The sequence below is a fragment of the Andrographis paniculata genome, unplaced genomic scaffold (genome assembly GCF_009805555.1).
Source record: "Andrographis paniculata isolate CXL003 unplaced genomic scaffold, ASM980555v1 Contig62END, whole genome shotgun sequence".
Lineage (NCBI taxonomy): Eukaryota > Viridiplantae > Streptophyta > Magnoliopsida > Lamiales > Acanthaceae > Andrographis > Andrographis paniculata.
The window spans coordinates 6,752,474-6,779,199 of NW_026137598.1; the positions used below are offsets into that span (position 1 = coordinate 6,752,474).

General features: G+C 34.7%; 5 protein-coding genes across 19 annotated transcripts in view; 3 read left to right on the forward strand and 2 right to left on the reverse strand.

Moving 5' to 3' along the window:
- The window catches only part of LOC127260880 (uncharacterized), a 31,738-nt gene extending 23,804 nt beyond the window's left edge, over positions 1-7,934 (forward strand). For 9 of the 13 annotated variants that reach the window (XM_051288892.1, XM_051288891.1, XM_051288887.1 and 6 more), the window contains 7 exons: positions 353-440; positions 1,822-1,881; positions 1,961-2,210; positions 4,984-5,135; positions 5,291-5,361; positions 5,974-6,130; positions 7,389-7,934. In XM_051288892.1, coding sequence (XP_051144849.1) covers positions 353-440; positions 1,822-1,881; positions 1,961-2,210; positions 4,984-5,135; positions 5,291-5,361; positions 5,974-6,130; positions 7,389-7,553 — 943 coding nt within the window. In that variant the 3' untranslated portion in view covers positions 7,554-7,934. Of the gene's footprint in view, positions 1-352; positions 441-1,821; positions 1,882-1,960; positions 2,211-3,460; positions 3,591-4,656; positions 4,787-4,983; positions 5,136-5,290; positions 5,362-5,973; positions 6,131-7,388 lie in introns of those variants that run through there. The other 4 variants (XR_007840820.1, XR_007840821.1, XM_051288893.1 and 1 more) reach the window with 4 other exon arrangements.
- Positions 7,935-8,137: 203 nt separating this feature from the next.
- On the forward strand, positions 8,138-11,437 carry LOC127260883 (subtilisin-like protease SBT2.5). Its single transcript, XM_051288897.1, has 9 exons — positions 8,138-8,378; positions 8,478-8,628; positions 8,733-9,145; positions 9,261-9,356; positions 9,438-9,507; positions 9,590-9,872; positions 9,971-10,299; positions 10,382-10,649; positions 10,749-11,437. Exons 1-9 carry the CDS (start codon positions 8,260-8,262, stop codon positions 11,435-11,437), a joined length of 2,418 nt encoding a protein of 805 aa, XP_051144854.1. The 5' UTR covers positions 8,138-8,259.
- Positions 11,438-11,693: 256 nt separating this feature from the next.
- Positions 11,694-12,125, forward strand: LOC127260885 (uncharacterized). Its single transcript, XM_051288900.1, has 2 exons — positions 11,694-11,935; positions 12,008-12,125. The coding sequence occupies exons 1-2, from the start codon at positions 11,694-11,696 to the stop codon at positions 12,123-12,125; spliced, it is 360 nt and encodes a 119-aa protein (XP_051144857.1).
- A 57-nt stretch (positions 12,126-12,182) lies between these two features.
- On the reverse strand, positions 12,183-15,321 carry LOC127260884 (light-harvesting complex-like protein 3 isotype 1, chloroplastic). 2 transcript variants are annotated; one of them, XR_007840822.1, is made up of 5 exons: positions 14,848-15,321; positions 13,832-13,969; positions 13,485-13,748; positions 12,426-12,767; positions 12,183-12,352 (listed from the first exon to the last, which is right to left on the reverse strand). XR_007840822.1 is itself a non-coding variant. In XM_051288898.1 (3 exons), exons 1-3 carry the CDS (start codon positions 15,212-15,214, stop codon positions 13,489-13,491), a joined length of 765 nt encoding a protein of 254 aa, XP_051144855.1. In that variant the 5' UTR covers positions 15,215-15,321; the 3' UTR covers positions 13,327-13,488. The 2 variants fall into 2 exon arrangements, 1 of the variants encoding a protein (XP_051144855.1); XM_051288898.1 differs by lacking the exons at positions 12,183-12,352; positions 12,426-12,767 and having other exon boundaries at positions 13,327-13,748.
- Positions 15,322-16,502: 1,181 nt separating this feature from the next.
- Positions 16,503-20,782, reverse strand: LOC127260882 (putative receptor-like protein kinase At5g39000). 2 transcript variants are annotated; one of them, XM_051288895.1, is made up of 7 exons: positions 18,151-20,781; positions 17,972-18,072; positions 17,669-17,876; positions 17,353-17,587; positions 17,130-17,271; positions 16,753-17,017; positions 16,503-16,594 (listed from the first exon to the last, which is right to left on the reverse strand). In XM_051288895.1, the coding sequence occupies exons 1-6, from the start codon at positions 20,678-20,680 to the stop codon at positions 16,814-16,816; spliced, it is 3,420 nt and encodes a 1,139-aa protein (XP_051144852.1). In that variant the 5' UTR covers positions 20,681-20,781; the 3' UTR covers positions 16,503-16,594; positions 16,753-16,813. The 2 variants fall into 2 exon arrangements, with proteins under 2 accessions (XP_051144852.1, XP_051144853.1); XM_051288896.1 differs by lacking the exons at positions 16,503-16,594; positions 16,753-17,017; positions 17,130-17,271 and having other exon boundaries at positions 17,452-17,587; positions 17,669-17,860; positions 18,151-20,782.
- Between the last annotated feature and the right edge of the window lie 5,944 nt (positions 20,783-26,726).

Below are 26,726 nucleotides of genomic sequence, written 5' to 3' on the forward strand. Positions count from 1 at the left end.
TGCAACATCTTGTCAAAAGAAACACTACTGAAACAGAAATTAGGCAAAAGAAACCTATTGCCTATCTTATTGAGATAGAAATCTCTCCATTTATGGATATAAATTTATTAGAAATTAGTAGTCTTCCAATTTTTTGACAAATGCACTTCAACCACGACATCTATAAATGTATTATCCACTTTCCTAAAATGCATTGAATATTTGAAAAATTTTGCACTCACGTTAGGCACAACATCCATTTTGTTTCCCGTTTGCTATTCTAATGTGCAATCTCATACTTTAGTCTACGTCATCTCTGCAAGATAGTGACCACATTTTCTGAGATTGTTAGCTTTTACCAATATCTATGCAGGTTAAGAGCTTCTATGGATCGCTATCTTGGTTCTTTTGATCCGGTTAAATCTATATCACCAGCAGGGATATTTACCACTGGGATAGAGGTATGTTGTTGGCAAGTGCTTTTTTTTTTGGGTCCTTGTTTATTGTTCCATGCTAACTGAAAAACAGATTGTTTTATTTTGGTTTCTTGTTTTGAGCTGTACATATATACAAATAACTACAATCAAAAGATATTTGTGGATTTCTATACCTGTACAAGATATGATATTATGAGATGTGTGATTTTGTAGCTGTACAAAAACAGGACATTTTGGATGCTCCCCATTCTTCCTCTTGTTGGTGACTTGATATATTCATTCCCAGCATGCATGCAACTTTCTCAAAGTTTGAAGTTATCAACTTTAGCTAAGACCGAACCAACTAATTACTCAAATATATGAAGCACAATCATGGCATTTTTCTGTTTTTCTTATGTAGAATGACCACTTAATTTTAAGGTCATAGGCATTATCTTGAACCAAAATAATAAGCTTCCAACTCTATGAGCTATAGCTTTCGTTGAATATTGTTGTCCCACGCTGAAAAATTGTGAGAACTACCCTTGGATACAAGGGTGAAGACACTTAATACCTATTGGTTTAAAGTTAGAACCCCAAATTCCTTCTTAACATGGTTTCACCCGTATTGAGTATCGATAATGTTTAGGATTTCGAGATGATATCATCTCGAAGGGGGAGTCTTGAGTATTGTTGTTGATATGGAAACTTATGGGAACTCCCCCTTGGATATAAGAGTCAAGGCTACACCACTTAATACTAGTTGGTTTTAAGTGGAAACCAAGATCCCTTCTTAATAGCTTTATGTTCTCATCTGGACTTGATTTTGCACTTAACAGATTTATGAGAAAATATAAACTATGGCTGAGTACAGTAATTAATTATGATTATATAGGATTCTATACCCCTAGATCATACTTTTTTGACCAATTGAAGTAAAATTTGCCATATGTTGATAGATTGGTTACATGTTAAGAAACTTCTATTATTCTTTTTAGAAGTTGTGAAACCAGGCAATAAAGGCTGTGTGGTTAGCCAAAACTCCTAGATTTTCTATTATCCTATTAGTTGTGTGTGTGTGTATATATATATATATATATATATATATTATTGATAAAATATTTAGATGCGTACAGATTGGACAATTGAGGTAAAGATCAAGTATATTTATATTATTTTAATTATAACTTGTATCACATTGTAATATTCAATTGATAGAAGAATGTCTTATATTGAGTGAAAATTGTTCACTACAAGTTCTACCTCCACAGCTTGAATATTGTATCCATTCTAGATTGTAATGTGACTTGAATTATATCCTCTTATTATATGTCGATTGTTGCAGCTAATCACACAGAATACTTGGTTATCTTTAAGATTTAGCTCTTCATTATTTTATTGTACTAATGTTGGGGAACTCTTTTAGGAACATGAATTTGAGTGTGTTCCAACAACACTTATGGATCAAGTCAATGATTTTCTGAATGTAAGAATCTGATTACTTTTTGTTATTTTTTCTAATTTTGTTTTCTCACTAGCTTACTGCCCTTAATTTATTTTCACAGAATACAAGAGAAGATCTTAGATCTTCGATGGCCAAAGATGCTATTGCTATCAAACACGATAGCATCAACCTTGAAATAGGCAACCCATCTAATGAAGTAATGAATTGCAATGGTGAGCAATCAGTATTCAAGGTACAAAATGAACTTTTGTGCGACTTCCAAAGAAAAATTACCTTCTCGTGGAATGAGCTGCAACACACATCCTCCACAGCATTCATGGAACAAAAACAATTATTGGGATCAGTTTTGGGTACGTAAGCATTATTCATGCCTTGTTCTTGCCATTGCATACAATTAGACAAACTGTGTTTTATACGGCTTTATAGTTACTGCTTAATGCTATGGTCCAAATTGTGTGATATTTTTAAGAATTTTTATTTCTAGAATAGGACATTAAAGATATTTTGACAATATTAATAGTGTTTACGATCTAGACTATTGACTTCTGTGCCAGTCACTATGAGATTCATTTTTCTGTTTATGTCAAAGGGTTTTGACTTTTATGCCGCCTTTGTTACATGCTGGAACTTTATTTATTAATTTATCTTGTTTATTTTTTGTGAAATATTTGTTGCTCTATTTCATTGTAGCAGTGGCATTTTAATACTCTAAGGGTGTGTTTGTTTGGGGGATTGGATTTTAAATCCACTATTCATCCCATTTCCCCCACCCCAAAAATATCAAATCAAACACTTAGTTTTATTTTTTATATTATACTAAAAATCAATTTTACATTCGAAACATCACATCAACACCTATTTGTATCACATCATACAACTATTCAAATTCAAAATTTTTACTATTCAAATCCCAACTCAAAATCCAAACCCCCAAACAAACACACCCTAAGTTGTAGTCCTTTGTCATGGTAAACTTCATATGGCATCTTTATTAAGGTGTACAGCTTTGATGTCTTAAAATGCCACTGCTAATCCAAATAACCCCGACAAAGGTGGGTGTGATATCATAATCATACTATGTGTCATGTTTTCCCATTCAAATTGATTCAATGCATGTGCTATTTACAGTCAATAATAGATTAGAAAATTAGGATAACATCAACACATATGATTATAGGCTACAAAAGATTATATTAATCCTTAATCTTAACGACAACATTATTAAATATTCTATTCTAAATGCAATTCTTCAAAAGAAAGGGTTGAGTCGATGGCAGAGGCATAATAATTTATTTATGCATTTCGATGATATTTTATTTTTAGTTTTAAAACAAACCTTATCTCCCAGTCTAATGCGATTATTTTTTTATTGGAAAAATTGTTTGATCGGAATATTAATGTGTTTATTGGTAATCATGTTGGTGGAGTAGAACTTATGTTCGCTACAAACCAATTGAGTGTAAAAATTCATGACCTTGATTTTGGCTGTACTTCCTGCAGCTCCTAAGGAATTTGTTAATATATAGTTTCTGTCATCACTGGTTTTGCTCCTAATTATTCAGTCTTTCATTAAAAACATTTTTGTTACGGAAATTTCCAGGAAATCAAGATGAAATAACAAGGACAAAAGAACACAAGAATTTGGTAACCCAGTTCGATCACGATGATCTACGTCTGGGGGCGCTGCCAAGCCAGGAATTTTACTATAAAGTACGCAGGCACATGTTAAAGTGAGAATACATGGATATTTATAGCCTAAGCCTTTGACAATAATATCCAAATCATATATCTAAAATCTAAAATATAATATCCAAATCATATCCCTAGATTTTAGGATATAATCAGGCTTCATATCCTAACAATCTCCCACTTGAAGACTGATTTCATCTTCCACTTCAACATACCTCATCCAATCTCCACTCCCCACCATTCGGTGTTCTGATTCGAATCATCCCTTTACCTACAATTTTCAGTGTCTCATCATCTCCAAGATAAACAACACCAAAATTACCTGTGGTATAGGATTCCATGATTCTCGAATCACTGCATAAGTGGAATGACGCTCGACCAAAATCCATGACTCCATTGGACTGCTGACGCTCAGAATCAGCGCATCGGATATCTCCTCCGTTGCGTTTGCTGAACCCTGATCCTTCTCCGGCGCCCTACACTGTCGTTTCAAGTGCCCCTTGCAGTTCCAATATACCACCTGACTTGCATCTTCATTGTCCTTATTCTTCGGCTTCAACTTTGACCATTCTTGATCTTCACCCTTTCCTTTTGCCTCAAATCTAAATTCAGTCGAGACATTCTCCCAAAGGGTTAGTCGAACCGCACTCATCGTCTTCCTGTCGATCTTCTTGTATTCGGCTTCATCCATGTCTTCGAATTTCTCCTTCAATACCGCATCTAGATCTTTACCATACATGTAATCTTCTATCTGCATATTTTAGAAATCGAAGTTCATACCATCGAATACCTTGACAACATGATGATCACCCATCTTGACTCCCACAAACAAACCAAGGTTCACTTGATATGAGAGCACATTGGATATCTCCTCCGCTGCGTTTTCCGAAACCCTTATCATTCCCTGCCAACCTTGCACCGCCTATCACAAAGGGACTCGCTGCCTGACCTACCAGTCGGGACCGACCCAACACCGCCAGGAGACTTTCGACACAAGGCACCTCCGCAGGTCACAAGGGATTCCCACAACGATCCAACGTCCGATTCCTCTCAATCCACCCTATCAACGAACTAGGCTCTGATACCACTTGTTACGGAAATTTCCAGGAAATCAAGATGAAATAACAAGGACAAAAGAACACAAGAATTTGGTAACCCAGTTCGATCACGATGATCTACGTCTGGGGGCGCTGCCAAGCCAGGAATTTTACTATAAAGTACGCAGGCACATGTTAAAGTGAGAATACATGGATATTTATAGCCTAAGCCTTTGACAATAATATCCAAATCATATATCTAAAATCTAAAATATAATATCCAAATCATATCCCTAGATTTTAGGATATAATCAGGCTTCATATCCTAACAATTTTTTTTTTTTTTGCTTCCATCTAATGGTGTCCTAAAATTTTCATGCATTTCCTCCAAATGCAGATATATCAAATGAAGACCATCTTCTCAATCAGTTGCTTCATTCAAGGGGAATGATTGTGGAGAAGTTGAAGTCAAGCAGGCAACAAATTATTCTTGTAGCATCACTCATAGATCGCATACCTAATCTTGCTGGGCTGGCAAGGACCTGTGAGGTTTGCAACATTAGACTTCAGTACTTAACATATGTAGCATTTTGCCTATGGCCACATCAGTTTAAGTGTTGCACTGCCCTTCTTTACACAGTTTCTTAGTTGTCTACTGATTTATGCTCAAAATTTTTAATGAGTGCTATGTTTGCATCTCCCAGGTGTTTAGAGCAGGTGGACTAGTTATTGCAGACAAAAATGTGTTAAATGACAAGCAATTCCAACTCATAAGGTTTGACTCAGGTTTTCTTATGTTGTTTCTGAATAGTATTTAATAATCCATATCAATTATTGAGTAAATGTTAACTTTGTTACATGAAATAATACAAGTCTACACTCTACAACTGCTTTTGGGATTTTAATTTATTGAAATAATGCAGTAGTTTGTTGCTTAAAATAGCAAAATGTCGTGATGCATTTTAAAATTTAACTAAACATTAATACTGAACTTTAGTCCGGAAACTTTCAGATTACTATTGTATGTAGTCTTATTCATGTTTAGTAGATGAAATCAAGAGTTAGTTTGTGTATGATGCTGTTTCCAAGTCTATTTCTTGTGTGTTTGTATGTCATGAGGATCCCTTTCCTGAATCTTTTGCATTGAGAACATGTAGATATAATGTTCCTAGTGTATAAACCTATCAATTCCTTTAATTTGGATTAAAGAACTAAATAATGCAAAAGTACATGTATAATGGCATCACTAAGTAACACACATTAGCAGGTCAATCTAATTAGACTTGTCAAATTTGATTAGGTCCAAGTCCAATTATATCTGTCAACATTGTTAGCAACTTTTTAAGGCATTTTCTAAATATGTGCTAAAGTGCCCTTGTTTTATCAGTGTAACAGCAGAGAAGTGGGTTCCCATTGTGGAAGTTCCAGTTGGAAACATGAAGGCATTCTTGGAGAAAAAGAAACGAGAGAACTTCACCATCTTAGGTCTGGAGCAGACCTCAAATAGTGTACCAATGGACCAATACAATTTTCCTACGAAGACTGTGAGTCTGTGCCACTAGAATTTTATTACCGTGCACTGCTGTATTATTATTATTAAGTTGATCCTTCTGTGTTAAATATAAATGTTTAAAATGCTTCCCTCTCAAAATAGAAAGTGATGATGTTTCTATTCTAATCTTGAACTAGGGTTGCTTTGGATGATCTTATAAACATAAATATTTACAAAGATAATGCTTTGAGTTGTCACAAGAAAGATAATGAAGGATATGACAAAACAAAATGTCCAAAGTGCTATTTTGATGTCAGCTCTCCATTATATTTTCTCTTCTAGTGTTTAGGATTCATACATAAAGATGGGTATTTATCTGTAGGATGCAGCACATACTTGTGAAATCTATTTTTTGTTTAATCATATAGGTAAAATAGTTTTGGCTATGTTTAGGTCTTTTCTTTTTTAATAAATAAATAATACCAAACATTAAATCTTTTAATATAACTCTTGTATCAATCACAATTAATATGATTTGATATAATTGCTTTAAAATAGATAATTTATATAATATGCATCATATGATTATGAATATGAATTCACCTAACCTAGAACTAGCAGTTTTATCAGGGAATTTCTCCTTGGGGCACTTCGTATGGGCTCATCATTTGTCATCTTGGAATGGTATGAGGGATTAGAACAAAGTTTAAACAAAGTAGTCTTAGACTAAGATAAATATTCATCTAGGTTATTGTAACAAAATTTTTAGAGGGCCGTGTATTAAGTCAAGTGGACACTTGTCCTCTCTCATCACCTTTTACTACAAATGAAAATGCTATGTGAGTGTGATTAGAGCAAGTTATCTTCATGGCCTAGACTTGGGCAGTTAATCTATTTGAAATATGAGAAACACCATAGATATTAATTTGTCTTTCTGTTAGTTTTGGCGCAATTGCTAAAAAAGAGTGCAGTGTTCTCATGCTTTTCTAATGAGTATCTACAGTTGTGCATAATCTACCGAGGATAAGGTCTTTTGACTGGGTATGCTCAATTTGGTTGATCCTTGAGTTTTAGATTTACTACCACAAGTTGATGATGTCTTTACCCCTTGAATAAATTCACTCCTTGTTTATATACTTCTTCATGTGCTTATAAATATAAAACAGATTTCCATATGTTATCTTGGCTACAAAAAACTTTGCGTATACATTTAGCCTTAATTAGTGAACCTTTATCTGTGGTTGGTGATTCTTTTCATTTGCTGAAATGAAAACAATTGACCTTTTTCTTTTCTTTGTGTTCCTCCATAGGTATTAGTTCTTGGTCATGAGAAGGAAGGAATACCTGTAGAGACAATACACATGTTGGATGCTTGCATTGAGATTCCACAGCTAGGAGTAGTTAGGTCCCTAAATGTTCATGTCAGCGGTGCCCTTGCACTTTGGGAGTATACTCGGCAGCAAAGATCGCATTAAATTATCATGGAGCTGTTTCCTAACATTATATGTCCAGAAAATGGTGCATGATTCACCATGTTTGGGGCATCAAGTTTCCTCACCTATCATACTTTACCCTGCCCTGCAGATTAGGCAAGAAAAATCATTTTGAATTCATTCTTAAATTTGAGTTATTGTTTCAGGGAAATATTTAAGTTACCATCTTACAAGAAACTTGGAAGTGAAAATTGGAAATCTTCAGATTAGTAGGCTCACTTTTGACAACTCTTTTGGCCCGAGCAGGCGCCAAATTTGATCTTCTGTTGCTGAATCAATCACTTGTTGGATTGATGGTTGAAATATTTTAACAATATAAGCATGGAGAGGTGATACTTATAAAGGAATGCAAGCCTTTTTCTAGCAAATATGTTATGGTACTCAATTATATACTTTAGTTTTTTTAATCAATTAATTTACTCCATAATAAAAAGGAAACAAAATTAAAGCAGGCTAAGATGTATGGCAATGTATTATGTACGTGCATAGTGCATGCAGTGTAGCAGTTCTGTAACACAAATCTTGTGCTCATTTTGTAGTTTAGAAACACCTTTCTTGTGCTCATTCATAAGCATTTATGTTCTTGTTGTGCACGCATTACATTGATTGCTCGATAGAATTCATGGCGAATCAGCTGTGCCTCTCCTTTTATTCTCTACTCTATTAACTACTAACTGCTTCTTAGTCCATGATATTCGTTGTCATCATTGTTCTCATCTCTTCGATCCACCAATGGATGTTCGCGGTCCACGGCAAGGTCTTTATGGTTCTCATGGAGGATGATCCGGTCGTAATGACACCACTAAGGTTCGTTTGATTTCGGATCTAGAAATATTCAAGTGATCATAAGGTAAGTCTTCTCACTGAATTTTCTTTTCTTTTTTTTTTATATATCTTTTTGTATAGGGGCGATGAGGATGTTACATTGTACAAAGATTGGATTAGACGGGAGCACGAGGCTTTCCTCCAATCCCTCAACCAAGAAGGCGCATATGTCAAACTCTATAGCTACACGCATTTGTTGAACGGCTTTGCAGTCGATATCAAGGGGGACGATGTATGGTGTCAATGTGTTTACAGATGGGAACGTTGTTCGTGTTTTAAGTTTAGATGGATTCTTGTAATGTCTAATGAAATGCGATTTTATGGCATATCCTGCAGATGCTTCATTCGCTACGTCATGCAGAGGGAGTTCAATCCATCCAAGAAGATGTAAAAATCGAGAAGTTCACAACACATACGCCGGATTTCTTAGGAATCCCAGAAGGTGCTTGGCCAAGCTTAGGTGGATCCAACGTTGCAGGCGATGGTGTCGTGATTGGCCTAATAGACACCGGGATCAATCCTGCCCATCCCAGCTTCACAACCAAAGCACCACCTGCCTCAAGCCGGAGTACTTTTGCCCAGAACGGAAAGTTCAAAGGAAGATGTGCTACCGGGGATCGGTTTCCATCCTCAGCTTGTAATGGCAAGATCGTCGGCGCACAGTACTTTGCACGCGCTGCAATCGCTGCAGAAGAATTTAATTCATCTCGGGACTATGCTTCCCCCTTCGATGCTGATGGCCATGGCAGGCAAGTAATGAACAAAGTTTCATATATATATATATATATGTATATGTGTGTGATAAGTATATAAGCGTTCAAGAGATGAGCATGATATAGAGTGACGATGTTCTGTGTTCGGCAGCCATACAGCCTCGATAGCAGCCGGGAACTACCATGTTCCTGTCTTCACCAACAACTTCAACTATGGCTATGCAAGCGGCATGGCGCCTGGAGCAAGGTAACATAAACAAATTCGTTCTTAGCTATTTAGTCAAAATTTCGACATCTAGATTCGAGTTTATCTTGTGCTCTGATGCAGGATTGCTGTGTACAAAGCTCTGTATCCCTTCGGAGGCTACATGTCTGATGTTGTCGCTGCAGTTGATCAGGTTGTAAATATCTTTATGATTTCGACACCTGAATAGAATCAAAATCGACTTACTAGGGAAAGTGTGGCTGATTTTTGTGAAGGCAGTAGAAGATGGTGTTGACATACTAAGCCTTTCGATAGGACCATCGAGCGTTCCTTCCGGATTGTCTGCATTCTTGAACATTCTAGAACTCGAACTTCTATTCGCGACAAAAGCCGGTGTTCTGGTTGTTCAAGCTGTCGGAAACGGCGGCCCCTCGTCGAGCTCTATACTCTCCTTCAGCCCTTGGATCACCAGCGTTGCCGCGTCCATAACCGACAGGAAATACAGTACTTACGTTACCCTTGGGAACGGCCAACATTTGATCGGCAATGGACTTTCACGTAAGTAGTCAATGATCTATTATCGCTTTCAAGATAGATGCAGAACTATCATTTGATCTAAAAATTCGATAAAACATCATGCCTATGATCTGTTGCAGCACCTACAGCCGGAGAAGTGTTCTTCCCCATTGCTGCTGCTGCAGATGTTTCCCATCAGAACATCACAGCCGGGCTCGTCGAGAGCTGCCAAAGTGCCAATTCTTTTATACACAGCTTGGTCAGAGGAAAGCTGATCATCTGCACATACACATTCGACTTCGAATCCGAAGCTGCGAGCATCTCTAAAGTGGCAGCCGTCATCCAAAGAATCGGGGCAGCCGGTTTCATCCTGACCATGGATCCCGACATCGGTTCCGAGCAGATAAAGGGCGCCACGGTGACCCTAAGAGTCCCCGGAATCATTCTAAACAATCTGGAATCTTCTTCGGTACGCATTCGACCCAACCGAACCGAACGCAGTAATCCCAATGGTTCAACCTGAAATTTTTTCGCACTTTCTTTTGTCACAGGCACTGTGGGAATACTACAATTCAAATACGGTGAGGAGTCGAAGCGGTAGAGCCGTCGGATTCAGAGCCAAAGCACGGATATTGGATGGCCGGAGAGCTACTTACACTGGCCAAGCCCCGATTGTCGCATTGTACTCGTCGCGAGGCCCCGACGTGAACAATGCTCTTCTAGAAGCTGCTGATGTCCTGAAACCTAATGTCATGGCTCCAGGTTCATCAATATGGGCTGCTTGGAGTCCCAACAGTGAAGGAGATGAATATATCAAAGGTACATTTAGTTGCGAAACGTCGACATCAATTAATTTCTAGAGCTTCGAAACATCGATTTAGGATTTTAACATTAATACGACCAGCTCGGTGTTTACAGGGCAGAGCTTCGCATTGCTCTCGGGGACGAGCATGGCTACGCCGCACGTCGCGGGGGTTGCTGCTCTGATAAAGCAAAAATACCCCGACTGGACGCCGGCGGCGATCACTTCAGCGATCATGACTACTGCCGACGTGATTGACCATTCCGACTCTCCCATTCTAGCTCAGAGGAAGAACAAGCTGTCTCCGGCGACGCCCTTCGATTTCGGGGCGGGCTCGATCAATCCTTCCAAGGCCCTCGATCCGGGGCTCGTGTTCAATGCGCACTTCCACAACTATATAGAGTTTCTGTGCGCCGTCCCGGGCGTTGACGACATGTCGATAAGGCGGGCAGTGGGAGTCGGATGCCGCGAAAACAGGAAGGAGTGGTGCTCGGATCTGAACACGGCGAGCATCACCATTTCAAACCTGGTTGGATCGAGGAAGGTGGTAAGAAGGGTGACGAATGTAGGACTTTTCGACGAGAAGTACCGAGTTGTCCTGAGAGAACCTGTCGGAGTTAGCATTAGTGTGATGCCGGCTGCGTTTAAGATCAGCGCGAGCGCGTCGAGGCACGTCACACTTGTTCTGAAAGCTACTCAGAGAACAAATGCTTACACTTTTGGGGAGATGGTTTTTGAAGGTAATAAGGGCCATGTTGTTAGAGTTCCTATTGCTGTCTTTGTTAGCAGCTCCTTAGGTTTCTAGACATCGATGATTCGGTTAAGTCGTCGTTCATCAATAGAAAGTTTTTCTCGAAACATATATATATGTTTTCGACTACGCAACAGAAACAGAAGCTACTGTCGCGAGAATTGAGTTCTAGGAAAATTCTTCATCGATCAAGATCAAATCTACACGATCACCTTGTCCTAATGACGTTTTTGTAGCGTCTGCATCACTTTGGAGACAAAGCTTCCGTCTTTTCGCACCTACAGAGTACAAAAAATTTCGCCGTTAGTTTATGCCTTTGAAATCAACGATGAGCGTAGCTTTCGATCACTTTACCCGAAAGCTTTTCACGAGATTTTTCATCTTCGACGCTGTGGGAACAGTATTCTTCGATTTCTTCTTTCCTTTGCCTTTGGTGCTCTTGATAAGCGTCGTTGGCTTGAGAAAGTTTGGTACGATGAACTCCCAGTTACGGAAACATGACGCAGAGCTCGAACGCTTCATCTTGTCATCGACCGGAACGATCTACCGAAAGTAAGATAAGAAACTAATGATCTTTATACTACAACTACATAATGCAATAAAATTGAATTCCTGGAATGTCAGGAATGTCGAATACTCGGTCTTGCAAACCTGCATCGGAGAATGGTGTTTGGCATTAGAGGCTGAATGCGAAGTAGCTGAGGAATCGGGTCGAGCAGATGATCGGAGATATCTTGCATAGTTGAGAAGCTCAGCTTTCCGGTTGTACCCTCTTTTTCCGGCTTCATTCTCCGAAATATTTTTTCGATGGAAGGTATGGTAATCGTAGTACTGATGGTGGTGGTGGTGGTGGTGGTAGTGGTGGTGGTGGATGTTGTTTCGTTGATCCTTGGTTGAGATGAGGCTGTTTCTCGGCCTCTCGGAATATATCGCCACCGACACAGCCTTTCCCCGGCAGCAACGACTTGTCTGCAAGAATATGTAACCATTTCGATCAGATCGAAAGATGATCGATTCGAGGAGGATCGGTAAGTAGCCTTACCATGATGGTCGCGAGCGAAGGCTGTTGCGATCCGATTCTACGGAAATTCGATGAAGACAAGAATCAACAGTTGGATAGATCGAAGGGATGGTTGTTGTCTTCGTTTCTTGCAAAAAAGAAAGCTTCTTCAACGTTGTAATAAATATGAGTTTCAATGCAAAGGAAGGAAAAGAGGCTTCCCAATCAAGAAGATTGTCGTATGTAATGTTGCTTTGGACATTCTGATTCTGCCCAAATTTGACCAACAATTTTATCCTTTCTCAAACCGAATGTTTCCTCGTTTATTAGATCCTCCGGAGGTTCATTGTCCATTTCAGAGGCCTGCATAATTATTTCCCAATTCTGCAAAATAAACAAACAATCAATGTTCCATTCAATAGAGATATTTTAACTTTTAGAGATGATGAATGATTGTGTGTTAGGACGGCAGTTATAACCTAAGTTGGGCTGCAGTCTCTGGTAAATTTTTTAATTCAGCCCAATAACGAGTATCATATTCTGATAAAAGAACATATAACAGTTCCGAATTTAAAATTCAGTATTGTATGGACCAGCACTCAATATACTAACAAACAACACATGGTAAATATAATACAAACACAGCATTTTAGCCCATGCAATAGCTGATTTTAATGCATGACATACTCTTATACAGCGCACACACACGTTGTAATTATGAACAAGCAGGTGACGTGTCTTGTTTGTGTGCTGTTTTAAAAAATAGCACGGAACAAATACAGCATATGAACACTACATAGTAGTCCGGCAAGATATCCGTGATAAACTAACGATACATGATAAAAAATCCACACATAACCAATCAATTCAGACAATGTATTACCAGCCTATACTTAATTTTGATTAACCTTAATCAACACCCTAACCATCACCGGTATTAACATATTAGCAAGAAGAAAACACTTTCTTGATGATTTCAAAGAAAGTCATGACAAGAAATCATTGCTACAACGATAAACATAGCTACGATCATCTTATAAAAACCGCATACTTCATTTAGGAAAAAAAAAAAAAAAAACAGAACAGATCAGAACATAGTACTTCTTCAATCTTTTGATCCCGAACCACTACTGCTCGGGGATTCGTCCTGCCAGGTCGCTTGCCACTGCTTATCGTAGAATGTTGTCTCGTCAAGTAATTTCTTGAGGGTCTCTATATCCTCGTTCTTTCGTATCAGAAGGGTACCCGCTACGACGACAAACAGCAATGTTTTGCATATGAAGTTGTTCATCTGATCGACGAGGCCTACGCCCGTCAAACTGTCGACAAAATACGCCATAAAGAATCCTACCATCGCAGCACGGCCTGCAAAATGCAGACATGTCTGTAAAGTTTGGGCATTCGGTGATATAACTTTGGAAAACCGATGAGGAAAGAAGTGTGCAAACCATTGAGGAGTTCGGCTTCAGGAAGGTGAAATCTCTTCATCCACGCCCACCATGGAATAATGGAAGTATCGAAAACGATAGGGCTTTCGTTGCTCGACGATTGCGGGTTTTCTTCCATCCATTTCCTCCGTTTTACTTCTGCAAGAATCGTCAGTAGACAAACTTATATATTGAGCGATCAAGAGAATCAGAAAACGGACAAATTATCAACTAACGTATGACATTGTGTGCCATGACTAAAATCTATCGATAACTCAGAATCAATATGAAGTAGTTGAATATTGCATTTCCAATGCTAAGAATGAAGAGCTATATGATTGACATATGAGAATGCATTCTCTAGATTGTAATCTGTAGAATTACTGCATCCATCGGTAAATTCATATAAATACACAATAGGGTCTAAAAACGACTATCTACCAACATTTTAAGAGTATAAATGTTGTCTCCAACTAAAAAGGTTTGTTTTCATACACACAAACGTAGAAAGCCCAGAAAAAGAGCCGAAAACGTAGCTATAGCATTGGCTGCAAAGACCATAAAAACACTTGATGTAATCATAAACTCCAAAATTCCATTTTGCTCTATTCTCTTCAGTAAAAGAAGAGAGTAAGAACAAAGTGAAGAAATCATTGTTCCTTCATCTCCTAATAGAAACTTAGGTAGTCCTTCTCCTTACAACTTCACTATCAGATAGGTTCAATTATCTCCAGCGGCATTGCAGTTTCATTTCTTTCAATAACATTAACTAAGCTTGTTTCCTTCTACAACTAACGGAATCGAAGTAGCTGTCTGATAAGAATCAATGATGTTAACTCCCCAATCCAATGTTTCAACAACCATCAACAATTACTACTTCCTCACAAAAAGCACACTCAAAATTGCAAAAAAAACAGATCAAACATACATCTCTAACAGATCTACGGATGATCATAGAAATAATTGTTGACGTAAGCAAAACAAAAAATTGAAAACAATGCTCAAATGCAGCAGAGAGTAGAATGAGGAGTAATTACCAGCATCAATGACGGCATCCCAGTCGGTCTTCCCATCCTTGTCGAACTGTTTCAGATCCCACGTTCCCCCAACCCACCTAGGGTCCTGAAAGCTGCCAGCCGTCGCCTCCGCCGCGAAGGGCGGCTGAGACGGCGAGGAAGGAGAGCCATTTGAGCCGGCGGAGTCCTCGGGAGTGACCGTATCGGAGGAGACCACGGAGGCATTATCGGCGGCCACCAGTAAGTGGAAGTGAAGTGTTTTGGCGGGCAATCTAGGGAGGGATTGAGGCCTGAAAGTGAAATTGGTTTGTGAGGGAGGCGCGCGGGGGAGGCACGGCGATTTTGGGGAGAAAACCGCCATGGACATGGACATGGACATGGACATCATCGGGGAGAATTAATTTGGGAATTGAGGAGGGTTTCAATGGATGAATTGAAAATTGAATATCGGCCACAGAAATCGGTTGAGGAGCTCTTGTCTTGTCTTCTTTCACCTCTTCCAATTTTGTGCATGTCAGTGTCTTCACTCTTGTCTTCTTATTACTTTAACTGGATTTTTAATATTATTATTATTATTATTATTATTATTATGATCTTATTTTATTTTACGCGACACACCTTCACGGAAATATTCATTTTTTTAATTAACATCACGTCAAATACACTTTTTTCTCGAGTAGAATATCAAATCGTTAATTATTTTAACTTTTTTTCAAACTTTCAAAATTTTAAAAAAGAAAACAAAAAACCTCATCTAAACTGTTAAAAAGTCAAAAATGGCTGCCCTCCACCTCCTCCCACATCGTTTGCAAGAATGAAATGGGAGAGAAATTTTTCTATAAATTCACCAATTCCCTTTGCTTCAAAATATTCCCCAACACAATCCCCTATTCTTTGTATTTCTTATCTTTCTCTTATAAGTTTGGTTGGAGTCTGAGGATGTAGTCGAACTTTGTTAAATGTTTTAATTTTGCCAGAAAAATTCTGTCAAAAAACTATAAAAAATTTATTAATTAGGTACGATATTTCAGAAAAATTCTGTCAAAAGACTATAAAAAATCTATTAATTTGGTACAATATTTCGCAATGGTGTGGGACTAACCCGTTTTTCTTGCAACATAAACACACCCCAAATTTTTTATTAGTACTCTTAGTTTATGAAAATTGTACAATTGTTAGTTAAATATAATGGGCTGCGTCAAAATAGGCCAATGTGTGTATAGGGCCCAGGAGGCAAACGGCACAGGCCCATATTGCTTACGTGATGTTATTGGATTTTTGTAATTTTAAAATATATATATAAATTAAAATTGATTGCAATATAATATTTTGTAAAAAAAGAAAATATGAATTTGATATAATATATTCTATGGTGCAAAGTAAAAGATTCCACATTTGAGATAAAATAGTCTGATCTTAATAAACAATCTTTCCAATAGTGATAGAACGTGCTGTGATAATACATGCATTATAAGGCGATGGAATATAATTTATTTTTTCTATTACAAAACAACACATCAAATAGAAACCCTCAGGAAGATTTGTAAATGGTGCTTTTCAATCATTATTATTATTATTATTATTATTATTATTATTTTTGTGTAGTTAAGAAAGATTTGCAGTAAAAATAGTAAGACAGACAAAGGGCAGAACAGGTGAGGGGGTTAATTTATATACTTACCTGGAATTTCAGGAGTTCCTCTCTGTTTTCTACATGCTACGAAATTTCTCCAGGATAGTGATAGTAATGTGGGCAGCAGGTAGGGCACTGAAGATGAAGCAATGGACATAAATAAAAACCAGAACGAATTACTACCAAAAGGGATTGTCTGAAGCATGCATTCATTAATCATTATTCACAGGGTGGGTGGGTGAGGTGAAATGGAAGGAAATCACAAGACTCAATTCATAACTACAACTACTTACCAGTAGCAAGCCAAGCAGTAGACTAGGTGATTAATCTGTAATCAATCATGGATCCATCGATCTAGTTTCGGGCAAGCGGCAACAATGGCTGGATCCCTTCCAACATTCTGACCACACAATGCATAGCTGGTCGGTCATGAGGGTCGGATTGGATGCACAATAGAGCAACTTGAATGCATCTTCCAGCTTCTTCCACTGGAAATTCACCTCTAAGTGATTCATCTACCAGATCTAATTCTCTCATTTCTTTCCACTTCATCCAAGCCTGGAATGTGCCAAAAAAAGTCAATAATTTCATCATTTCTTGGGCGGGTAATGAAAGGGGAACATATTCATTTGTCAAGGCAGAATATCAAGATGTTTAATTTGTACTTTACCTTGTCTTCCAGAGATTCATAGGTACCATCATTATATGCTCCTAATCCAACTACAATTTTCAGGACTACAATGCCGAAGCTGTACACATCTGTTTTAACGGATAGCTTCCCTCTCAAAGCGTATTCGGGGCACATATAGCCACTGAACATGCACACAAATACCAAACTATAATTAATCAATACAGATTGAAGCATGATGGGGATCAGAAACATTGATACTTACTAGGTCCCAACTAATCTACTCTCCAATTCAGATTGATGTTCACTAATAACCTTCACTAAGGCAAAACCAGAAATCTTAGGATTCATCTCAGCATCCAGCAAAATGTTGCTGGCTTTGATATCTCTGTGAATGACATTTAGTCCAGAATCTTGATGAAGATACACTATTCCTTGTGCAATTCCCATTATGATTTTCATGCGCCCTGCCCATGAAACGTAATGAAGCCGCCCACAACCTTAGAGTAAAAGAGTCAGCTCATAATCTGTTGTTCAGGGTAATAATGCTATGATTTAGAAAAGGACGACAAAACACTAACCTATAAGAGTATCCATATTTCCATTAACCATGAATTCATATACAGGGAACCCTTCTTCTTTATGCAAGCAATAGCCAAGTAGTTTAACAATGTTTTTATGTTGAAAAGTAGAAAGCGAATGGATCTCAGTAACAAATAGGTCCAACCCATGTTTGGATTGACATGACCACCTTCTAACCAAAACCATTTGTCCTGTAGGTAAAACACCCTATAAAAATTACGTATATATAATTAGGGTACAGATAGAGAAGAAACATCCTCACTTTATCTTATTGGTGTAGTGTAGCATATAGAAGAGTTCACCTTATAAACAGAACCAAAAGCATCACGTCGAAGTTTATTTGATGATGAGAAATTATTGGTAGCAGCTGCAATTGTATTCCAATCAAACTTTGTTGTCTGAACTGTAACCATTAAGCACTTTGTATGATTAACATATAGAGATAAAGTCTTAAAGATTAATAAAGAAAAAGGAAACAAACCTCCTTCCAGCAACAATTCATATCTTTTGGATTGTTTCATTAAGCTCCAAATACCTTCCCAAGGCCAAATCCACAATGGTTTATGTGTTGAGGCTTTCTTTTTACCTCTCTTACTAGAAGACTTCTGTGAATTAGCCACCACTTCAATATTTGTTTTATCTCTTGGTGAAGATGCACCACTCTGCAAACCTACAGGGCCCAGTGTCGGCTGCACGGTATATACTGGCATACCACCCCTGTTATCATCAAGAACATGCTCTGATTCAATTATCCCCGAAACTTTTCTTTTATCCTGAAGCTCAAGGACTAACTCAAGTTTCAGCACAATTTCATTCATTGTCAGCCGTTGCTTGGGTTCATCGTGCAAGCATCTTTCGGCAACTGCTATGAAAGCCCTTAGGCTTTCTTCTGAGACTTCTTCCCTCAGGCTAGAAGATACAATCTGATCAATGTTCCCCTTACTGATTTTCTCTCGAGCCCACCTAATCAATATCTGCTCATCTTCCAAAAGACTATCGTCCACTGCAGGTCTCCCACATAATGTTTCGAAAAGAACCACCCCAAAGGCATAAGTGTCACTTTTCCTAGTTAGCTTACATGTGTTGATGTAATATGGGTCAAAGTAACCTCTTGTCCCCTTTACTCTAGTGCTCACATGGCTTCCTAGCTTGCTTCTATCTTCACGCTTGGCCAAGCCAAAATCCGAAACCTTTGCTACAAAGTCTTCATCTAGGAGAATGTTTGAAGCTTTTACATCTCTATGTATAACTCCATTTCCTGTATGAAGATAGTCCAGTCCACGAGCAGCTCCAATGCAAATATTAAGCCGTTGCTTCCAGGTGAGAGAGGAACTATTATCACTTTCCCGTGGGAACTTAAATAGGTGGTCTGCTAGTGTTCCCCCTACCATATATTCGTAAACAAGAATCATTTCTTTGTGCCCATTACAATAACCAATTAGAGAGACAAGATTATAATGTCGAAGATCACAAAGTGTTTCGATCTCAGTCAAAAACTCATGTGCACCTTGGCTTGAGTCTGATTTTAACCTCTTTATAGCAACAGTAGTTTCACCATTATCAATGATGCCTTTGTAGACTTTACCAAATCCACCCCTTCCAATCAAGAGTTCAGCACTGAAATTTCTTGTGGCTAATTGGATCTCAGATAGTGAAAAGCGGCGACAGAGCCGTTGAGCCCTGGAAGACACATTATTTTCTTCCTCACAAATGCTAGCTCCCCAAACTTCCTGCAACTTGTGACCAACAACATTTACCACACAAAGTATGATTATCAGAACATTTACAATCACATATCTACGACCAAGGACCAAGAGTAAAGTTTGGATTGTTTGGAGTGGTTCACTTAGATCTCGAGGCAAGGGATTTGGACTGGCAAGACTATTATGAAGGTTACTCAACTTAAACACCTCAAATCCAGCAAGAAGTCCATTCCCATCTATAAGTTTATCACACAAACGCAGACAAATCACTAGATCACGTCTAATCTCATTTTTGTGCCCTCTCATCTCCGCCGCATAATCCACATACCAACGAACATCATGTCCACTCCCTCGGTTTGCAGTATCAACATTAGTATGAGCAATGACTTCATTAATGAGGACCTCAAACATCAAGGGATCAGACCCAATAAGTTTGTATCCCATCTGAGAGAAATGGAGCCTAATCAAGTATTGAAATCCTACATCCACAGGTACTCTCCAGATATTATTTCTCACCTCTCTGGCCTTTTCAGTTATCCACCTTGGATACATATGATCAAAATCTCCAACGGATACACTAATCTGTCTGACGAGTAATCTGTGGATTAATTCAAGTGCAGTGTTGTAATCAACATAGACTTTGTTCTTCTGACCAACCACTGGAACTCCAGAATCTTCATAACTGAGATAAGAAAGACTTGGGAGCACAGAAAAAATCTCAATTCCATTTATGAAGGCATATGAATTTTGCAATTCAGAATCCCTTGCAGGAGTGAAGACTATATTCAATTGTTGATGATCATGCAAGTATAAACTGAATTCCTTCACAACAGAATTTACACCAAGAGCTTGAGCAGTGAGCGAAGCGCTGTAGTTACCAAGCAGAGTGAATTTACCGACTTCAACAGTGAACAGGTCCTTAAACCCTATGAAACCCTTGTACGGAGCCGGATTAAAATGAAGGCGAAGTGTTTTCTGACCTGAACTCACTCGAATTGCGTAGGAGAATAGAGAACGAGAGATCCTCGCTGTTCGGTAGGGAACAGAATCATCACCGGAAATCAGCTTCTTACGAACAACGGTTGAAGTGGTTGATGAACCTTCAATTCTCAAAAGCGACGGCGATTTCATCCGTGCGTCTCCCAACCATTCCTTGCCATTTCCCGCTGTAGTATTTCCGGCTGAGCCGCAGTTGATTGAAATCCCCTCGGGTGGACTGCTGCTGCTGCTGCCGGCAGCGATTGAGGTGAAGCAGAGAAATAGCAGAGCGAATGGAATTCGACGAGCGTCCATCTTTTGGAACTGCATTTCAGATGGAAAGATGGAAATACTTCGAGGAAGAAGACTTCCATTGTCAAGTCTTCCGATGGTGACTTCCCGCGCTTCTTCTCAGACCTCTAGAGAGAGAGAGTCCAGAGAGGCATGTATTTTTTTTTTTCATTTTCTTATTTTAATATTTATAAAATGTATAGTATATACATATGGACTTTGTTCGTTTGTATCGAATTGGTATCTAATATTTTTTAATAAAATATACTTATCTCTTTCTAAGGTTTACAATATTTGAATATTAAGGAAAAATATTAAAATATTTTTATTAGTGTTATGTAATATTAATATTAAGAAGAATACTAAGGTTGTGTTTTACTTGGAGGTTTTACATCTGATTTTACTATTCTATTTTATTTTTTTTTCTCCAAAAATGTCAAATCAAACACTTAATTTTTATTTATTTTATTATACTAAAATTTAATTTTACATACTTCACGTCAACACATATTTATATCATATCAAACAATTATTTCAATTCAAAAATTTTACTATTCAAATTTAACTCAAAATTCAATCAAAAACAAACTGACCCTAATTATCTTGGAATAAATAATTTTTTGTCCCATAATAATCAATTTTTTTGGAAATAAATCCCAAATCACAATGATTAATTTTAATCTTGTTGAAACATTTAAATTAATATAGATTTTATTTAAATTAAAATTAATCAAATTTGATTAAATAGTAACCAAGCAGACTAAATATATACTATCATGTTGGCTTGAACACAATTTTATTAAATAACTATAAACTGACTAATCTTTATTCATATTCCTCAATTGTATTTAGACATGTTCAAACATCATCATGTTCAATGTTTTGTTTACCAATAAATCCAAAACTCAACTTTGATCTGATTTTATAGTTAAAATTATTTATAATTTATTTTAAATTATAATATATTACAAAATAAAATTATATTAAAAAAATAACAATATACTGATTATAAACAAATATAATCAAAATTTTAAATTTGTTTGCATCCGATTTTTTTTTAGATATGTTTGATATTTTCAAAATTTTGAATTTGTTTCATGTCGGATTTTAAATTTTTGAGTCTGTTTGGTGTTAAATTCGTTCGGATTATGAGGTAACCTAAAATTAACTTTTAAAAAATCAGGTTATGTTCGAATTTCAATCCGAAATTCGAACATAACCTGATTTTTAAATTCGTTCGGATTATGTAGTTTTAATTTTATTGATTATCAATATAATTATTTTAATTATAAAAATTAAAAAAAAATTACATTCCAAAATTATTACATTTTCACTACCCTTAATCAGAATTATGTAATTAATATTCCCTCCGTCCACACACAAAGTAAACATTTATTTTTGACGCGGTGTTTAAGAAATAATAGTATTTTAATTAGAGTAGGTAGTTAAAAATAGTAAAATGACATTTTTGTCATTGCTTTTTTGTGTAAAAGTAATGATGTAATATAAAATAAGGGTATTTGTGTGAAAAAAATAAGGTATTTAATGAAATGTTTACTTTGTAATTGGACGTTCCAAAATATAAATATGTATATTTTCTATCTTGACGGAAGAAGTACAAAATATTACTAATTAATTAAAATGAATTGATGATGATCCATTAGTATAAATAATTATTACTATCATTAAGTATGAATTTAAATGTAAATTGAAAAAATATTAAATTAATTTTAGAATTATTAAAAAATCGAAAATATGAAAAAAAAATAATAATAATAATAAAAATAAAATTTGGAATTGCGGACCCACACCAACCTCAAGAACAGGCAAAGCACAGCCTCGCTTAACCTAACAATGACGAAAGGATCCACCACACGCGCCAAACTAATGCTATCATAATAATAATTTTAATTAATTAATTAATTAATTAATTATTAATGGAACTATATAGTCTAGATATGGGGTGGGGATTAGTGTAGGCCACGTCAGATGGGACCCACATGATCAATGGTCAGAAATGTGACTGTCACCGCCAATCGCAACGCCCCGGGTTACGCTAAAATCCATATCCTGTTCGCCCACCCACAAAATAGCTTTTTGTTTAGTGTAAAAAAAAATACACATTTTTTAAAAAATTTAATATTAATACTACATATTATTTACATAATTTTTTATATATTACATAAAAATATATTTTTTTTTCAAATTAAAACACAAAATAAACAAACTCATAAATATCTCAAATTTTGCAAATTAGTGATAAATTTTAAAAGTTGTTGATTTTCAATTTGTATTACTTTTAATAAAAATATATTGTTATTTTTTACTTACAAAGCATTTTATAAAAAATACAAACAATAATTTTAATAATACTTTTCATAAGTTTTAATAATTTAAAAAATAAATAAATAAGAACACACTGTGCATTCATTTAATATTTTTGAATTTTTTTTATATTTTTTCTATTCCGAATACTTCTTTAATTTTTGTAGTATATTTACCACTTTGAATTTTTATAATAAATTAAAAAATAATAATATTTTATTGGTTAGTAGAATTGTATAAGGTATTTGAACATTTATGTTCGTATAAAATAATTGTATATTTATATTTTAATTAAAAATTAAATTTATTTTGTTATTAATATATAGTTATTTTTATTAAAATAGAAAATCAATACTTAGAATATAACAAACAAAAAAAAAAAATACTTTTAATTAAGATGAAAAGAATAATATTTTATTAGAAATTAAAAACGTATAAAATGATTTTGACATAGTTACTTTTATAAGTATAAAAGATGAACATATATATTTATATTAATCTTGGTGTTTTGATATTTATATATTAATTCTATTTGCTATAATAGAAATAGATACTTTTGAATTTAACGGCAAAAAATAATAAGAAAAAGTACATTTAATTGGAACAAAAAAAGTATAATTTATTTAAAAGAATAGTACTCTCTCCGGACATAAATATGCTCATATAGCTTATTAGTTCGGACACAATTTTAATGAATATAATATTATATTAGTTAATTGCGATATAAAATATAAATATTTTAAGACATTAAATGTGGAATGGAGAGAATAATTTTTATCCGAGAGAAGGTTATTTATTATGAATAAAAGGCGCGGGCTTTGTCATCATCCATTTGCCGTACCAACCTAAGCTCATATCCAACACGTGCCATACATGTGATCTTACACTTACGACCATGACCCTGTAAAAAGTCCTAATCATTTTGCACTCCATCGATAATATTCTATTACAACTATTATAATTATTATTAAATTTCAATATATTAATCCTAACCCTGTTAAGAATTTGTATTCGTTCATCTTTTTACTATGAATAAATACATCTCCCTCCGTCCCTACAGTCTTAATTAGGTTGGACACCGGCTTCAATGAATATTGACGTTATATTGGTAGTTAGTAAAAAATATAGATAACAAGTTTTTTCGCCTTTACGAGTGTATTAGTGTAAAAAACAGTGGCAAACGTGTAATAAAAATGAAAAAATAAGGATAATTTTATGGTGATATGATTATTTATGAAAATAAAAATTGTTTTTGGACAAAAAAAAAAAATGGTAAATAAGACTATTGTATTGGAACAAATGGAGTATTTCCATCCAGTAACTTTATGTTAGTCTTTTTGAATATATATTACCTCTTTCTACAGCTAATCTATCTGTTACTTTTTAGATCTTAATTTTTTAATATTAATTATTATATCAAAACGTAGTATAAATTAAAAAAAAATGACAAAAATATTTTTATTGGTGTTTGATAATACTAATGTAAGACATTTGTACAAAAACTTATACAAATATAAAAAATATTTTTAACATTGAAAACAATGACACCAAATACAAATGGATAAATTGACGGTGGACAGGGGTAGTATATTAGAATATTAAAATGTGATATATGAAAAGTAACTCAAAGCTATTATAGATAATTTATTAAAAATTGATATTCCCTCCGTTCCAAAACTATAGTTTGAGTTGTGTTTGACACGAGATTTAAGGAATATTGAAATAAAAAATTTTAGTTAGTTTATTTTGAAAATTTTATAAGATTTCTTGTCTTATTTTATTGAAATAAAAAATTTTAGTTTTATATTCTAACCTAAATAAGCGCAAATAAACAGGATTAGTTAGTCTATTCAAAATATGTTTCTACTACATTTAGTAAAAAAATGCAATTATTTTTTAAATCTATATATACTATTTTTTTCTATTTATATAGACATAATATCGTACTTTATTCATTATCATTCTAATAGTGCTATATATTTATATGCTTACGCTCACATTTATATCATAAATTCTTCATATATTATTAATAAAAAATAAATAAATTATTTACATATACGATTAATTTAAATAAGAAAATATAACAACATACTCGTGCAAATAAAATTACATTAAAATTGGCATAACAAGCCTAAATTTATATGGAAATAACTTCTCTAAAGTTTTTTGGGTTGGCTATATACTCCCTCCGTTATAGAAAATACGAGACTATTACTGTAGATACGAGAATTTAGGTAAAATATAATTAGTAAGTAATTAAAAAGTGTATTAGTAAAAATAATTATAAATTAAGATTAAGATAAGTAAATAGTTTGATTAAAATTAAGAAAATTATAAAATTTAAAATACGATTAAAGTTCATAATTATATTTCCAAAATTAGAAAGAACAAGTTATGTGGACAAACGAAAATAAAAAATAAGCCGAATCTAAACCTGTGCTTGAGAGATAGTTGTCCATACACTGATAAGGGATGTACGGATTCTCGAGAAGAGAGGAGCCGTGGTGGTCCGCACAAATTATATGGTACGGAAGAAGTATATTTTTTATTTAATAATTTGAGGATGTTATCGAGTAATGAGATTAAATAATAATTTTTAGAATTATTAAATATATAAACTTATCACGACGAGCCACGTATGGACGTAATGTGATAGATGGAATGCAAAAGGGATAAATAAATAAATAAAAGTAAAATTCCAGACACGCCCCTGCCTTCTTTCTACTACTAGTATGTATTTTTTGTTTTTTTAAATAATAATAATAGTAAATCATGTTATTTGTTTTGTATTTTATTTTTATAAAAATATAGTTTTACTTCCGTCCGACTTTCAGGGTCTTATTTTTTTTATTGATTTTTTGAATATTAATTATTATATCAAATGTAATACAGATTAAAATAAATGCCAAAAAAAATTTTATTAATAGAATAATATTTATAAAAAAAAAATAAAAAATTATACAAATATAAAAATATTTTTAATGTTAAATACAATAACAAAAAAAATAAAAAATAAATATAATACTTAGAGGCTGACAGAGGGAGAGGGAGTATTACTTTTTAATAAAATATTGAATTTGTTTGTCTATTTTTTTTTCTAATATATATATTTTATGGATAAAATAGAGTGTCGAATTTTTACATTCATCATCTACGGCTTAAAATTTAAATCTATATAATTACATTAATTATGTTATTTAATTATATAAATTAGGATAATTATTTTTTAGTTTTTCAGCACATATGTGGAAAATATAATTTCAGCGTTGTATCATTTCTCATATATTATGTTTTACAAAAGTCAATATTCAATATGAAATATTACTACTTTTATGTTATTAACACAAATTTTTATATTTTACTCACATAAAAAAAAAATAAAAAAAAAATATTCAAATCAAAACACTAAATTAACAAACTCATTACATTGGAACTATTTAAATTATAATTCTAATTTAAAATCAAAACCAAACAAATCCTATCGAGTTTTTTCATTTTATATTTTTCAATAATACGATTACCCATAAATAAATTAAAAATATATTATATACATATAATAATAGAATATATATATTTACTTTATTAACTTACAATATATCAATAATTTAATATAAAATATTATTTTCATCCAATAAAAATTAGCATTATTTGTCTTATTGCTTTAACATTAAAAATATATTTATATTTGTATAATCTACTCTGCAAATATTATTGTATTTATATTATAATTGACTAATAAAAACATTTTTGTCCTTTATTA